The 17,165-nt window shown below is 39.6% G+C and overlaps 1 protein-coding gene across 2 annotated transcripts in view; it reads right to left on the reverse strand.

The window, feature by feature from the left end:
* The window catches only part of Hsd17b12 (hydroxysteroid 17-beta dehydrogenase 12), a 135,577-nt gene that overhangs the window by 29,930 nt on the left and 88,482 nt on the right, over window positions 1-17,165 (reverse strand). The window contains exons 4-6 of one of the 2 annotated variants that reach the window (XM_052723842.1): window positions 15,942-16,049; window positions 3,086-3,150; window positions 2,240-2,284 (exon numbers count right to left, since the gene is read on the reverse strand). In XM_052723842.1, coding sequence (XP_052579802.1) covers window positions 2,240-2,284; window positions 3,086-3,150; window positions 15,942-16,049 — 218 coding nt within the window. The remainder of the gene's footprint in view (window positions 1-2,239; window positions 2,285-3,085; window positions 3,151-15,941; window positions 16,050-17,165) is intronic. The other variant, XM_052723843.1, reaches the window with a different exon arrangement.

Here is a 17,165-nt window from a genome sequence, read left to right on the forward strand (position 1 = left end):
GTATTAAGAATTCTACAACATAAAGCTTAAGTACTCGAATGAGGCTTTCTCATTAACTTAGGACAATATATTGTGAAATACCTCACACTGCCTTAACACTCATTATTTTCAAGCATTTGGCCAAATACACCATTAAAAAAAATCAGAAAAAAAGAAAAAAAAATCAGAACAACAGTAAAACCATTCATTTTAAAAGGAAATCCAACAAGATGTAGAAATAATAGAACAATATATCAATTTTTATTTAAAACCTCTGTCTTCTAAAAAATAAAAGAAAATCATTATTGCATGTATTTAGTAAAAAATATCAGCTTTGAGTTTAATAGCAATAATAACATTCTTAGGTTCTCTCTCTCTCTCTCCTTCCCCCTACCCCCGCTTCTGTCTGTCTATCTCTGTTTCGCTTTGATTCTCTCTCCAGGGTCTCATGTAGTTCAGTCTGGCCAAGAAGGATCTTAAATTTCTGGTCCTCCTACCTTTTCTTCCACTTTCTAAGGCCCACGTGACCATGCCTGGTTTTATGAGGTTCTAAGCATTGAATCCAGGGCTTTGTGCCTACTAGGCACGCACTCTACCTAGTGAGCCACAACCCCAGACATTACCTGCTTTCTTTCATTCAAACAAGTCACTGAGATAAGAGAAATATCTTCAATTTACAGACGAAAACTAAAATGAAAAAGTAATTTACCCCAAGACTAAAATGGCTAAGAAATGGTAGTTCCTTAATTATCCTGAATATTTCTATGAATCTGGTAAAGAAAATGCCCCTAAAACTATACAATATACTCCTATTAGCCACATTTAAAAGCATCAGTTTCACAAATGTGGATCTTGTTCTTCATCTACTCACATCTCCATTGGTGACTCATCTGCTCGCTTAAACTTCAGTTTATATAAAAGCCAAACAACACACACATACACACACACACACACACACACACACACACACACACACACACACACACGGGATGAGGTGTGGAGGGGACCCTTGATCACAACAAGGGAGAAGATACAGCGTAGTATTTATTTAACAAAAACATTTGCCATTTTATCACATGATACATTTGAGGTGCTTTGTAAGTAAATCTAACCAATGTCCGCTAACTGTAAGCACTGAATTAACACATCTAAATCTTTACAAAGGGAAAAGCAAAGCCATACATGAAAATTCAGGCAAGGTGTAATAGCATTAGGTTCTTGGACTTGAACCAGCCATGTGAGGGTCATTGTTGGTTTCTCTTCAGATATGGAGACATGAAGGCAGCTTTTCTTGAAAATTCACAATAGAGAAAAACACCAAGATCTCACCATAAAGTGAAACAACATTTAATTCTATTTATATTTATCTTATCATTTTGAATAGTTCTGACGTAAACTATTTCTCACTTCCTTAAATAAACTAGCATACATGAGAGTTACTAACGTGCAGTGGCTTTCTACAGGAAGGCTCACATTTAAAGTGTCTGACGCTGCTCATGGGAACGCAGCCTCTGGCAACACCTCCCCCTCATCTGGTGTATGCAACTCAGTAGTAACCTCCACAGCTCCTGTGCAAGCAGAGCTTAGTGTTTATACTCTCTAGCATAGAGTTCCTTCTGCAGAGTCACAATGTAACCTTGTGTTATATTGAGTAATATGACTATAACACATGTTGAGCAACTAGTGACCAGGCTGGATACCTTTGTTGATCTTGTTTTATTTTGTTTTGGAGAAAGGATCTCGCTATGCAGCCCTGGCTGGCCTAGAACTCATTATGTAGACCAGGTTGGACTTGAACTCACAGAGCTCTGCTTGTCTCTGCCTCCCAGTGCTGAGATGAAAAACATTTGCCACCAGCAAGGCTATCCTGGCTGGTTATTATGTACAGCTAATAAAAACTACACTCATTGGTTTCTAGCCTCCTGACTTCCCATATTGAAAACAAGTCAGCATGAGCAAGTGGCTCAGGCGAGTCAGCCTTTAACCTGAGCTAGGTTTACAGTCAGTCCTGGTATGTACCATGGTGAATGTGCACAGAAGACACATGAGAACTGTGAGACTGTTAGCAAGTAAACTAAGACAAGCCTGTTTGGGGGCCAGTTCTTTCTGCTTCCTGGAGACTTAAGGAAATAGACTACATTCACCTGGAATACATATGGTAAATGAGAGTTGACAGAAGTTGAGCCAACAGACTCTGTATCAGTGTTTTTAGATAGAAAGAGAAAAAAAAAGTTGACAGATTTGTAACAAATCTGCTTACCTTGCAAACAGAAAGAACATTAATATTTATCAGTTTCTTGATGGTCTGCAAAAAAAATTAGATAACTTAATTAGGAAAGTAATGATGTTACAAATATACTTTGGGAGAGACAAATCTGAAACTTCTTCAGATACTGCAAAGAACTGTAAATACAATAGGAGCTGAGGTCAAGAGGTAGATTTTTGCTTGATCTCAATGTTATAATATGTGTAACAAAAGCAGCAATTCATACTAATATGCAAAATGTAAGGTAAATGCACAAGTCAAATTTGAAAGTGAAGAGACACATTAAATCCAAAATAAAACACTTAGTAATTTCCTCTCAACTAACAGGGAAAGTGGAGATGATTGAAGTTAAGAGCTTCAATTGATTTTAAAAACTGACATTGTCCTTCAGGGATGTGACTTCTTAGTTTTCATTAAAGGATTATGCATGTAACAAGGCTGCAGCTTTCATTTTGGTAAAGCTAGTTTACTTCAATCAACTGTGTTGCTATATATTAACATATTTATGAGTTTTTAAACTGATTTTTGATGCTCCAATACTTAAAATAGAGCTATCTTAATCTAATAGAAACAATAATAATGAAATTAGAGCTATTATTGATCCTGGCACTGTGTAAATATTTTTTCATTCAATCCTTCTAGCAATCCTATGATGCTACCTATTTTACATTTGCGAGTGAATAAACAAACTACCTACGGTTAGGCTCATCCCCACAAGAGCCAAGCCATGAATTGCAGACAGCTGGACTCTGATACTTAATCTGAATCATTCTTCAATACTGCCTCACTGATACTTTCATGCATTCTTTTTGTTACCATAATAAACAAAGAAAAACTCACATTGTCCAAGTCAGGAATTTCCAAAAAGTATTCTGGATACTCATATGACATGCCCACATTGTTCACTGAAATAAGACAAGATTGTTAGCTAGCATATTTATTTTAACAATGTCCTGAAATGCTGATTAATTTATTGAGACTAAAATGATACATATAAAGTTATATCTAAAATCCTCATTACTCCAGTTTAAATGCTCTTTCCTTCATGAAGCCTTTTTGTACTTACCATCTACATGTCTCTCCCTGGTAGCTCTCTGGAAAGTGTGTTCCTCCTCTGTACTAGTTATCTGTAGATAATGTCAATCAATTGTTCTGCTCCTTACACCTTCATGAACAGAGAATGCACTGTGCAGGAGACTGGAAACCTGGGTTCTACTTAACAGCCATGGCACAAAATGTGTGACCTGAATAAGTTATGCCCAGTTCACATCTCAGCCTATTCACCACTAATGTAAGAGTTTACTCAGTCATGTAACAAATGTTTACCACATGCTTGTAGGCAAGGCATGTGCTGCTAGGGACTAGAAAGTGCAGACAGACAGGGAAGGGTTCTCATAGGATGGGGTTTACAACCTGGTAGGAAGAGTAAGGTTCCTAACCCAAAGAGTCAATTATTTCACAACAAAAGTGTCCAGCGTCATGATAGTCTATTTCTAGAGAGCCTGACTTCGAGGCTTTCTTGTGGTAGCTAGGAGGGCAGATCAGACTAGGTATCTCTAATAAAGAGTTCAGGGAAGGCTTTCCTTGAACCCTCTGTACATGGTCATCTAACCTCAGCTTGGTGCTGTAAGACTACAGATCATTTGGATAGATTTATACATATTAGGTCTTATATTGGAATACTCAGTTATCAACGGTTTCTCTAGAACCAGAAAGACAAAGACAAACAAGAAATAAGGAACATTCCCAAGATGGATGAAATATCCTTGATTTTACATAAACTAATTAACTTACAAAATAGATTATCTATTTATCTACATTTAACTGCCACAACAAGCCCATGAGGTAATTTCTAAATTAAACCCTAGAAGGTGAAATCCACAGCACTTAAAAGATCATAGGGCAAACCATGCCAGAATTCAAATTCAGAAGTTTGACTACAGAACCCCAACTTTAAATCACTAAAACTACCACACACCTTCATCTGGGATTCACTCAGGACAAGTGACCAGTAATAACTGGAAAAGAAACAAAATACTGATAGCATGTTTAATAAAACCAAAGCACTAGAAAAAAGTGTCAGTTGCAAGACGATAACAAATTATGGTCACTTTGGAGGCGTACCTTTTCCAAAACTAAATTAACAGTTGGAAGGAATGGGATAGTGTTCCATATTTAGCTAAGTCTGTCACTAGAGTCTGAGCTTTCAGATTTTCCTTGCAAAATTCTATAAGGATGGCTTGAACAGCTCACTGATACCTATCTGAAAACAGGAAAGCCAATGAGTAGGATTCATGCCTACCTGAAGAGGGAGAACATCTAAACAGCTAATAATAGTGGGTCTAGATTCATTTTTATCTTACTCCTCCTTCTATCAAGTGTCTCAGCCACTACATTTATAAAAGATGTGAAAAATTAAAAAACCAAGGTAAGGCCTTAAGAGCAGCTGACTTTAGTTTAACCACTGCAGAGTTATAAAGGATAAATAGTTTATAATTATTAAAAAGTGTAACTGTAAATCTTTTAAGAGCCCAAACTGGTGGACTATTTTTGTTATTATTCTGAAATCTAGAACTTTGTAAGTAGAACAATCTTAGCATGTGCTACAAGCACAAAATTGAACTAAGGAAGCACATAAATAACTCAGCAAGCTGGGGACTGTTGTTCTGGTTAAAGTATTAACAGTAGACAGTTTTCTGATCTGCCTCTGCTAACTGAGCAAAGGAAACTAGCAATGCTGTCTGCTCATACAACGAAAAGAAAAAAACAACTCTTTGGTCCAAAGTAATAAACTATCATGTAGGGGGACTGTGTTTAGTATCCTAAGTGCCCAACAAAAACTGTGAAATCTAGAAGGGGATTTCAGAGCATCAAGTCTAGGCTTATGAGTTAGATGAGGAAAAAACAGATGTCAAAACGCACAGCAGGCACCAGGACTCCTGAGCCCTCTGCCTCCCTGTATACGTCTTCTGCAGTAGCATGCAGGCTAACTATCATCTTTCCCAGGGAGTAATCAGTTCATCGCGCTGTGAGCAACTATTGCTCTTCTCAGCTCTGAGGAAAGAGAAGCTCCAAACAGTATATTGGGATGCTGAAATTTTATATTCAAGGCACTTTGGAGTCAGCAGATACTGGATGAAGCTCTGAAGTCATCATCACTACTTAAAGACTGGACCCACTGAAGATGGACAGAATCACCTTCCACCTTCTTACTCAAATCACAGATGAGACTGAAAATCAGGCGTCACGCCTACAGCTGGAGGAATTTTATCATAGGCCATTATCTCTTTTCTGTACTACTCATTACTTCTAAAATCATTTCCTACCCCTCCACAATTACCTCTATTCCTCCTCCACTCCTCCCTTTAACCATCTGACTTTAACTGCCCATTTGTGGGACTCAGTGTACATGTGTGTGTTAACAAAATGGCCATTTCTCCTGCTACTCAGATCATTTCAGCAGGTTGTACTATCAACATCTTCTGAGGGAAAGTTTGAGTGCCATCACACTCTTCAATAACTGTTTCTGCCTAAGTGCACACACTGGGAATCTCTTGGAAAAAGGCAAACCCACTGCAGTTTTATTTTGAGACAGTAGGTGACAGCAATAACCAAACAGCAGAGAGGAAGCGTTCCGTGAATGCTGAAGGAAGTGCTGTGGGTAGGAGGGAAAGACGGAACTATTCCTATTACAGCTTAATCTCATTAAGAATGGGTGCAAGCAGAGATGTCGCCTTATGTACTTATTACAAGAAGCTTTACAGGATTCACAAACACAATCTCACAAATTGTTCTAACCTTATTCAGAAAGTTGAAAAATCTCTTCCAATGGGTAGAATCTAAAATTAGCATCAAACTTGCACTGTCAGTGAGTTTTGTAGCTTCTTCCTCCAGGAACCACACAGTTCTGTGCTGCTGTTTCCACCTCAGGGCCTGCAAAACCCTTTCAGTAGTGAATACATCATCTCATTCAGAAACCAAAGCACATCTGTGTAACTTCAAAATTCTCACTATCCCAGTAATTAGCTCAAGGCCTTGAATACTTCCTAACACTTGAAGAAGCTCCCCTTTATCTCTGGTCGTGTTGCTGTGATAAAATACCCTGACAAAAACAACTTAAGGGGGAAAAGATCTTATTTGGCTCACTGTTTGAGGTCATAGTCCAGCAAGGCAGGAAAATGAGTGTAGGAGGAACTGGAGGCAGCTGCTCATACTGCATCCATCCACAGTCAGGAAGCAGAATGATGAATGACATGCTCATTTCACTTCCTCCTTTTTAAACAATCCAGGACCCAGCCCAGGCAAACAGAACCACTCACTTTTAGGATGGTTCTTCCCACCTCAATGAATTCCCCACAGGCATGCCCAGAGGCTAAATAATCCTTCAAAGGTATGCTTAAAGGCTTGTCTTCTAGATGATTCTGGATCCTATCAAGTTGGGAATTAAGATCAACCATCACGGAACCTAATGGAAGAGGTGGGGCTGAGAGAGACCACAAGTACAGACAGTCCAAGAAGGAAGGGGAAGCAGAAAGGCACTGGTGGTAGGCAGAGGTGCCATCCTTAGAGACCTAGTCCTCATGGAGTGGGTCCTTACAGGGGGGCCTGGCAGGCAGCTTCACTTAGCTATACTCTTGAGGGCCCATTCTGAACCCCAAAGAATACTATTGTCAAAGAAAGTGCTACATTTAGAAAGAAGATTTGGAAAATCTAGAGTAATTCTGAGTGTTATAGCAATATTTTAATTATATCATAACTGCTTAAAATCATTTCCACATCTCATTCTTTAAAACAAGGTTTTGTTCCTTCAAAGTTCATGTGCTGCTGTTCTTCATGGGCCTAGAATCCTGTATCACTGCTAGTTGCCAGAGGTAGAATGATGTCATTAGAAAATTAGATTCCTGGTATCTGGGTTGGCATGAGGGTGGAGCAAACAACAATAAATTACTAGAAAATGGAAATCCATTCATGCACTAACCTCACACAGACCACTTTCAACTGGCTTCATTTTTTATATTAATCAGAAACATCAGAAATTAATGTGGTTTAAAAATACTTTGCCTCGTGGTTGAGCTTCTAAATATAAATCACATAACATGAAGTATCTCTGTTTCCTTCTTATGACATCAAGGCAGAAAAGGATAAGCTTACACTTCAGCTACATTCATAGATATATCCAGTCCTAGCACTTCAGAGTTTATTAGTAAAACCTGTTTCAAGCAATGATGTCATATACCAAAGGTTCAGTGAGTGTGTATGAGGGATGTGTGTGTGTGTGTGTGTGTGTGTGTTGGGGGTGGGGTGGGGGGGATAACACTTTCTGCCTTAAATTTCTGTAAAATGGTCTGGGGTTTGACCTCAATGGTAGCGCACTTGCCTAGCATGTGGGAGGCTCTGAGCTCCATCTCCCGCACCATTAAAAAAAAAAAAACAACAACAACTGTAAAAGGCTACAGAACTCAGAACCCAGCAGAGCTAGGGTTCAGCCCTGATGCATCATCACTGCTTCTAAAACTGGGACATAAAATCAGTCTGCTTCCTCACTATTCTTCATACATGAAATAGGAACAATCATTTCAGCAAAGGCCATAATGTGCACTGTCATGAATCCACCGTTTGGAGAATGTTAAAATGTCAATAAATGAAGGAAAAGCTGCTGTCATGTGCCCATTTATCCAACAAATATTTACTGCCCTCCTACTTTGTGCCCAATACCAAGTACCTTGCTTTTATCATGTCTGACCAGCATCAACACAAACAAAGCCTTCTGCAAGGCAGAGCTCAGGGTAGCTCTCAACAGAGTAGCTGTTTATACCAGCTAGATTTACCCCAGTACCTCCTCTGCCCTCTTCACTGCATTCAACAGACCTAGTCTCACAGTTGGAGGGAGATAGTGACAAAGATGCAAAGAAATTTCCTTTTTTGCCTTCTTAACATATTGCTGGAGCTAGCACATGTTCATACACTGACAGATGATATTTGGAACACGATGTAAAACATTTTGCAAACTTTACAGTTTTCATACACTTGTAAGTAGCAATTTCCAAATAAAAGAGAGTTTACAAGGCTTTAAATTTGCAGTGCCTTTAATCAGAAATTGAAAACTTAAGATTGAGTCAGAGGCAACAGCACACACTCCCGTTGACTGTTTAATTACAAACTGCTATGTGACTGACCCTCACTACAAAATCAGGTAAGATTTGGCACATAAAACATTGAAAGTGAGGGTGCAGAAAGAAGAACGACACAAGGCTAGTGGTTCAAAGGCAGCTATTAGGGGGTTATTTATCAATTCCTATTTACATCTCTGAAATCACAGAGTTAATTATCCAAATTTAAGTTAAAGGCTCTGCTCTAATTAATGCCATTAGTGGTGTCTGAGTGAAGAAAATAAATGTGAATTCTAGCAATCTAACGCTCACTTTAGAAAGCTATCTCAGTCAACATATTTAGTGGGATGGCACAGCACTCTTCTGGATGAGATTTCCAAAGAGTGTCCCTATAGAAATGAGCCTCCATACCTATTCTGTTTCCATGAGAGTTGTTTACCAGGCCTCTACCTCCTTCAGGGCAAAGGGTCCCTGCTGGCAAAGGAGGGGATTCTTATCAGTCATCCCTCTGGCTACTTGGATTTGCACTGAATTTCTCTCAACCACTCATAGCTCCAAGTGCAGTCATTATTTTGCTTTACAGAATTTCCTCTGCATCCAGAGTCTCTTGTCTAGAAAATGTCTCCCTGTTGTTCAAGATAAAACCCGAAAGTTGCTATTGAGTGGTTATCCAATTCTGAACAATGCACTTAACTTCTCCACATTTGTTTCTTGTCTTCTTGCCTGTAAAATGGGCAGAGGTGTTTGTTTTCATCCATCCACCCATCCATCCATCCATCCATCCATCCATCCATCCATCCATCCATCCATCCATCCATCCATCCATCCATCGAGAAAGGGTCTCTCTATGTAGCCCTGGCTGTCCTGCAAGCCTTTATGTAGACCAGGCTAGCCTTAAACTCATGCAGAATCACCTGCCTCTACCTTCCAAGTACTAGGACTAAAGGCGTGCACCATTCTGCCCAGCTTGGGGCACAGGAGTGTTCAGATTTATCTTCTTAATCACGTCCACCTGTATCCACTGCTACCACCTAACAGATGCTCTCACCATCTTAGCTGTTGGGATAGCCTTATTGGCTTCCTCACACTCCTTTGCCTACTTCCACTTGGAAGTCAGAAGGACTTCCTAAAAATGTTATCAGTTTGTGCTTAAAATTCGACTGTGGCTTCCCAAAAAAGACTCTTAAACTAAATTTGGCCTGAGGATACTTCCATGCTTTCACTCCTACTTAACAAACTCCAACTTGACTTAGCAAGTAAACTAACTGAAAACCTAACTCATGTCAGATCCAAAAGAAATTGGGGACAAATGGCTAACTGTGGTGCCTATTAGCACGAAGCACATGCTGACCTCCAGGCTATCTCAGCATAGTAAGGACCTGTTACAGAGTCCTTGCTGGCATCCTGGCTCCTCTCAGCTCTTCTCACCACACCCCTTACCCTAAATTTCTCCAGCTCATGGGCTTCCCTTCCCAAAGCTTATCATTCCTACACAACCCTGCTATTCGGCCATGTGCTCCCTTGCCTCCCCCTACACACACACCTTGCTCCTCCTTTCTTGCTCTCCCCTCTCATGACCCAGGACAGTACACTGGCCATATCTGTCAACTACCTTCTCTCCCTGCTCTAGACTCTTCCAGATGCTCTGGCTATACCTTCCCTCATAGCTACAAAAAAATCCTTCTCCTCAAGCATACCTGGGAGCAGTCATGTTTACACCACTTAGGAGGATACTTTTGAGACAGATAGGGTGAGGGATAATACAGCAGCCAAGTCGATCCCAGACAGGCAATGGCTCTGACAATGCTCAAACAAAGCAAACTTGGCAGAGTAAACCAACCACCTCTGTACCTCACCTCTATTTTCTGGCCCCCAAGTTCTACCTGCCCACATTGCAGGGCAGAGTTGTGAGACTCTGTGTTCTCAAGGTAGCCTGAGGTAAGAACAGTTCTTTGCTCAAATACTGTTAAGTTTAGTTCATCTAAATTATTTCCTTTAAAAGCTCCATATTGATGAAGCTGGCTTTCTAAGCCTTCAAGATGTGGCTCTGCCTAACTACCGGATTCTTTTGATATGGTGCCCTCTAAAATCCTTGCTCCAGGTTTAAAAATCATCTCTTGTGTCCTTCAAAATACAGGCTTCAAGCATTTGCACATGATGCTCCTTCTACCTGGAAACCCTTCCCACACCTCTTTTCTTGCCCTCTGGTTTCAATTTAAACATTACTTTCTCAGGGAGATCACATGTGATGCACATAACTGGCTCAACATCTTTCTTTCATTAATGCAACATACTCTCAACCCCTTGCTTAATGGCTATCTTTCATGAAAGCAGAAACAACTTAAATGATGGTGTGTTTTACTGTTGTCTACTGCTATAGCTATGGAATCAATTAACAAACGAGTATAGAGACCCAAATGATGGTTAGCCAAAGGTAAGGACCAACCTAAGAAGGAGAGGATGGAGAGAATAGTTAAGAGTACAGGAGTGCAGCTGAATAGGAGGGATAACTCTTCATGATCTACAGCACAGCAGGGTAACTATGATTTACAACCATCAGTTGCAGATTTTAGCATAACTAACAGGATTTTCAGTTTTTTCAATGTTCCTAACATAAAGGTTTGAGATGACAGAAATGCCAATTACTCTGATTATATCAACACACATTATTTCTTGCATGTAAGTAGCATACTGTACCTCAAAATATGTTTTAAATATAAGAAGGAAAACATAATACGTACTTTAGATACAGCCTGGCTCTTTAAAAGTAAAATCTGATTTTTAGATTATCTTATGTGTATGAGTGCTTTGCCTGCCTGTATGTATGTGTATCACGTATGCCTGGTGCCTGCAGAGGTCAAAAAAGGGTACTAGATTACCTGGAACTAGAGTTATGAATGGTTGTGAGGTAACCTGACAGCTGAGACCTGAGTGAGCCATAGGAGTCTAGAATTTATAGTCACCTAGTCACAAATAGGTGGCTAGAGACACACGCTTTGCAGCTGGCATGTGAAATGGACACATGGTGGGCACTGACTTTGTGCCTGGTAACAACTCTGCTGACTTTGGGTGGTTCCAGTGAGACTGCAGCAGACAAGAGGAAATCTCACCTGTCCTGGATTGTTAGAAAGGAATACTGTATCTTGGCAGTGATATAGAAACTGCTCCCTTTCCATGCAGTCTTCCTGTTATAGTCCTGGGATCTTGTCCTACACACCTCAGCTAATAATTCCTGCTCACTCTTAAGCTCCAGTCACTTATACTTGTGCTTCATGAAAAGGTGGGGGGCTCTAAGCACAAGGTTCTCTTTGTTACCTCCCAAGGAACTTGATCATGCTCTCCTGCTCTGCCCCCATTTTGGCATCTTATTGATCATCCACCTATAACTACAGTTTCCTTTCAGTCTACCTTTTCCCATTTCAAAATGATTTTTCCATTCCTTTCACTAACAAAAACAACCATCTTCTTCAAAATGACTGTGATGTTTTGAATAAGAATGTCCACCACCCCCATATATTTGAATGCTTAGACACCAGGGAGTGGCAATATTTGAAAGGATTGAGATAGGAGGTGTGGCTTTGTTGAAGGAAGTATGTCACTGGGGGGTGGGCTTTGAGGTTTCAAAAGCCCATGTCAAGGCCAGAGTCTCTCTCTCTCTCTCTCTCTCTCTCTGCCTATATATATCAGGATATACCTCTCAGCTACTGCTCCAGCACCTGCCTGCATGCCACCTGCTCCCAGCCTTAATGATCAGGGACTAAACCTCTGAAACGGTAAGCGAGCCCCCAATTAAATGCTCTCTGTTATAAGAGTTGCCTTGGTCATGGTGTCTCTTCACAGCACTAACACAGTGACTAAGACAGTGACTGATTAGCTGAAAGTACAAAAGTAATAAAATGAATAACTAAGCCAAACAAGATGAAAGTGACAAGTACCACTGTTTCTTTTAGAGGCATTTATACTTCAAAAGAAGACAATTTAAAACAAAATTTTAAAGTTCCCGAGAACAGCAAGAAAACAGGCTACAACTTTATAGATTTTAAAACCCTCTAAAGAAGTAAGATGCTCTATTCCTAACTTTCTTAGTCAACCAGGACTACAAAGAATCATAATTCCCTGTGCTCAATCTCCCTTCCTTCCACACAACTCTACAGCTTTCCTCAACACGGCTCTGCACACCCTTGGTTCCTATGGCTAGACCTCCTTGGATGTTTCAGGGAATGAAAGCTAAGAAAGCCGTCTCTATTGACAAGTTGCTCTTCAGAAATTAGCTAAGTCCTCTTGGTCTTGTGTTAAGGAACTTGGAAAGCTTAGGAACACCAACAGAACTGACTGATACTAACCTGCTGAATATTTCTTTTCAAACTGTCTTTTAGTTTGGTAAATAGAACATTTATATCTGACTGCTCCAGAACAATACAGAAAATATGGGCTTTGGGAGAGATAATTGGAATGCATTTATTTCTCAAATTTCTGAAGTTTAATGGGGAAAAGGGATGTACACTGGTAAGAATTTTTTTAAATCTTGCATTTAGTTGATGAGAAGGGAAAGACACTAATTAAAAATAACTCAACAACACAATTGTGTTTGTTGCAAGCAATCCTAATTAAAGTCAATGGGTCTGGGTCTGTTTCTCACACATACATGAAGACATTATAGCAGAAGGAGGATGAGCTGGGAAAGGGGAGTTAAGGAGGGAGAGGGGACAAGAGAAGGTAACTGGATTGAATATGATCAAAATACATTATTTGCATGTATGAAATTGTCAAAAAAATTAAAAATAAAAGCTATATACAAAAAAAGGACATTAGCAGAGTAATTATTCACTTACAAAAGGCATAGGAAGAAAATAAGGTCTAGTCTAGCTCTATTTATCTATACATATCATTACTAAAATGAGGCCACTTAAAATTTTGGGCAAGGTGTATGAATAGAACCCAAAGTCAGTGGGTGTTCTGGATAACACAGCTTTAAACATCAAGTAAGCCAGGATGACACCACTATCTGGTACCAGCTGGTTCTCCTTACTTCATGTAGAGCTTATACATACCATGGTGGGTGTTACAGGCAGATAGGACTATGAAAGCATTTGGCATGAAGGAAATTCTTGCCCAGGACACTCAAAGGCTACAGTAGCTTTTAAAACCTGAATCACAGAGTAACTACATTTTCCCCAAAGGGCCTTTCTTTGACCTTCCAGAATAAAGAATCTCCCTTTTATAAAGTTAAAGAAGTCACAGTGGTGAATTTGCGAAAAAAAAAAAAAAGTATTATCTGTGGTATGTTTCAAGCCCAAGGTTACTTCCTTGGCCTTGGCAAATTACACATCTGTGATGTATTGTCCAGAGTCCTCCAAACCAATCTGGAACACAAATGAGAGTCTCCCCTAAATCAAGTAAACATTACAGCCATCCTATTTTGTTAACCAGTTGCTTTCTGAGTCAAGGCAGTAAGGAGGTGATTTTCTCTAAACGGTGAAGCTTTATGAGCTTGTTGGAGTCTGTACTCACTGGCATTTGCCTGGAAGACAAGAGCAGCTGCTTACTTTTTACATAACAGATTCCAGATCCAACTTCTCAGCCTACAGCATTCATAGTCTCATCAGTTTATGGCGACCTTTCAGTATAAATTTGCACAGTTCAAAACTGTTCTCTTTCCATTTACCTCACTGAAAACTTAAGGTTTCTTTCATGACAAAGGGCTTTAGCATTTTCCTTATTAAGCATTGATTATAGTTTTGTGCTTAATGCTATTCAAACAGAGTATATTCTAGTGATATTTTTATTTCTACCATTACTAGTTATAATTAATATTCAGCCGAAAAAAACTCTTCCTGTAACTTAATATTAATTGCTAGGTCTTAGGGGCTGGGGAGATACTTAATTGGTAAAGTGCTTGCCATGTAAGCAGGAGGACTCAGATCCTCAGCACCCACAATAAACAAACAAACAAACAAAACAAGAACAACAACAACAAAAAACAAACCCTACGTTCAACTGCATGGGTCTACAATGCCAAGTCCTGGAAGGCAGGAACAAGAGACCAGGTGAACACCAAAGTCAGTAACAGACCCTGTCTCAAAAACTGAGAAGCAAAGCAATTGAGGAAAACAAACCCCACTCCCCACACAAATACACACATTCATGTGCACAAACTGTTGCATCTTATTAGAAATCAACTGATACTTAGACTATCTTAAAGGATGCTATCAAGATGAGAAAAAGGAAGAAGGTGAAAAGAAAACTAGGAAGCCATGAGAAATCAAACAGAAATATAAGACTCACTTCCTAAGTTCTAGAGGGTTGCACTGAGCCTGCACATTAGAGTTGAAATACAACATAGCAGTAAGGGAAAATTCAGCCCACAAAGGGGCTTTCATAGTGACCTCAAAATTACAGTGCAATACACAGTAACACATTTGCTAGAAGGGTCAATGGCCAAGGAGATAGTTATGGTAGAATACAGAATACAAAGCAAACAGAAAGCAGAGCCCAGCTAAGAAGATAACACATGTGCAAGCACTGTAGTGAGTTTTCAGTAATTATGGGAACACCAGCAATAGTTGTTTTTATTATTGATCTGAGTTCAACTAGAAATCAAAACCAAAGCTGTATTATGTTTCAACAAGTATTCACTCAATAATTTTACAAAACAGGGTCTTGATGTGTGATATCATTCTGTATGCTATGAAAATGTGTTGTTCTGATTGGTTGATAAATAAAGCTGTTTGGCCAATGGTGAGGCAGAATAAGGTTAGGCAGGACATTCTAAAGAGAGAGAGAGGAAGGAAGAAGACAGATCAGGGGAGACGTTGCTAGCCACTACCAGAAGCAAGATGTAAAGGCACCAGTAAGCCACGAGCCATGGCAAAGTATAGATTTATAAAAATGGGTCAATTTAAGATATGAAAACTAGTTAACAAGAAGACTGCCATGGCCATAGTTTAAAAATAATATTAGCCTGTGTATGTTTATTTGGGTCCGAGAGGCTGCGGGACTGGTGGGTGAGAGAGATTTATCCTGACTGTGGGCCAGGTGGGACACAGGCAAACTACCAACTACAGGGTCTCTTGTCATTTGATGTTGCATCTTCGAGGCTAATTGGTCCATGAGCTTCAGAGATTCTCCTGTCCCCATCTTTCATCTGAAACTAGGAAGGCTGGGATTACAAATACAAACTACTGCATCTACATAGGTTCTGAGGATCTAAACTGGGGCCCTTAGAATTGTGCAACAAATGCTTTAACCATTGGGCCATTTCTGCAGCCCTCAACCAGTAACTTTAAAGCAGAGTTTCTTGGCTTAAACCCTACTGACATTTTCAGCCAGCCTGCTTTGACATGAGATGCTGTCTTATACCAGCACTGCAGTGTGCTCAATGGCATCCTTGACCTTGACCTACTACTGGCAAAAAGAATTCTTTCCTCACTTTGAAGCTTCAAGTACATACAGGTTAGTATCCACTACTGACCAACTGATCAGTAACCATTTTACTACTAGACACCTAACCTCCAAAGAGAAAATAAAGACACAGTAAAAGCCAAAGAATGAACAAGACAAGCCATAAATGTGGCAAAAATACAAACCTAAAACGCCAATTTCAAGACCAGCCAGGCCTGTCTTAATTTTATCATAAATATCATCCAATGTAAAGTCAACAGCAATGGTTCTTGTTTCCACTTTGAATTTTTCTTCTGGAAGGAAAAAAAAACAGACAAATGATGAGAAAAAAGGAAAATTAATACATGGCAATTATGATTAAATCACTGGATAATATTATCCTTTCAAACTTTCTCCCCCCCACCCCCAATTTGATATGACATTTAGAGCAGGGTAATTTTGAGCAATCATGAGACTATCTAAGAGATGACAGAAAGTCAACAAAACAATAGTTCGGCAATTAAAAGTCCTAGCGTCATCACTAGGCTGCCTGAGTGTGCCTTGTCAATTCTCCTCTTGTAAATCAATAATGGTAATTACTTTTTCAGACTCAGGCACAAATAACAAAACATGATTCATATCATAGTATTACATATTCTTTAAATATCATTTCCTTTGTGATTTTAATTGCAAATTGATGCCTCTCAATCTCAGGAAGAAGTCTTTATGTTGTAAAGTAGCTTTTTTTTTTTAATGTTTTTTTTTTTTATGTGCATTGATGTTTTGCTTGCATATATGTCTGTGTGAGGGTATCAGATCCCTGGAACTGGAGTTACAGAAACTTGTGAGCTGCCATGTGGGTGCTGGGAATTGAATCCAGGTCCTCTGGGAGAGCAGCCAATGTTCTTAACCATTGAGATCTCTCCAGTCCTGTTGTAAAGTATCTTAGTGTGACACATTAAAAAAAAAAGTTCATCTTAGTAAAAGGAATGTGATCTTACTGTAGTCTTCGGACTGGTTAACAGTTAAGGCACTACATTTAAAGAGCAACACAAAGTGCACAGTAATAAATATATGAAGTGACATAAAAACAACCTCAGTGCTCTCCTTTTCTCAAAACCATTAAGGTCCCAAGAGCTGCTGACAGAAATAAGAGTGAGACCTAGGGAAACACACACATCAAGGGTAGCATACAACATTTACTTCCATCCTCACTAGCCAACCCCTCTGAAGAATGCAGGCTCTGAGGTCACAAAGATGCCAATCTCATTCCCATACTTCTTTATAGAATGACTATAAGCAAGATAGACATCATCTAGGTGCCTCAGCATCCTCTGTGACAACAAAGTAACCACTGCCCAGCTTAGGCCACTGGGCTCAGAGGATGACACTGGTACAGGAGGCACTTCACAAATGCTAGGACTTCCCTT

Source organism: Peromyscus californicus, unplaced genomic scaffold (assembly GCF_007827085.1).
Source record: "Peromyscus californicus insignis strain IS unplaced genomic scaffold, ASM782708v3 Scaffold_7__1_contigs__length_154581171, whole genome shotgun sequence".
NCBI lineage: Eukaryota > Metazoa > Chordata > Mammalia > Rodentia > Cricetidae > Peromyscus > Peromyscus californicus.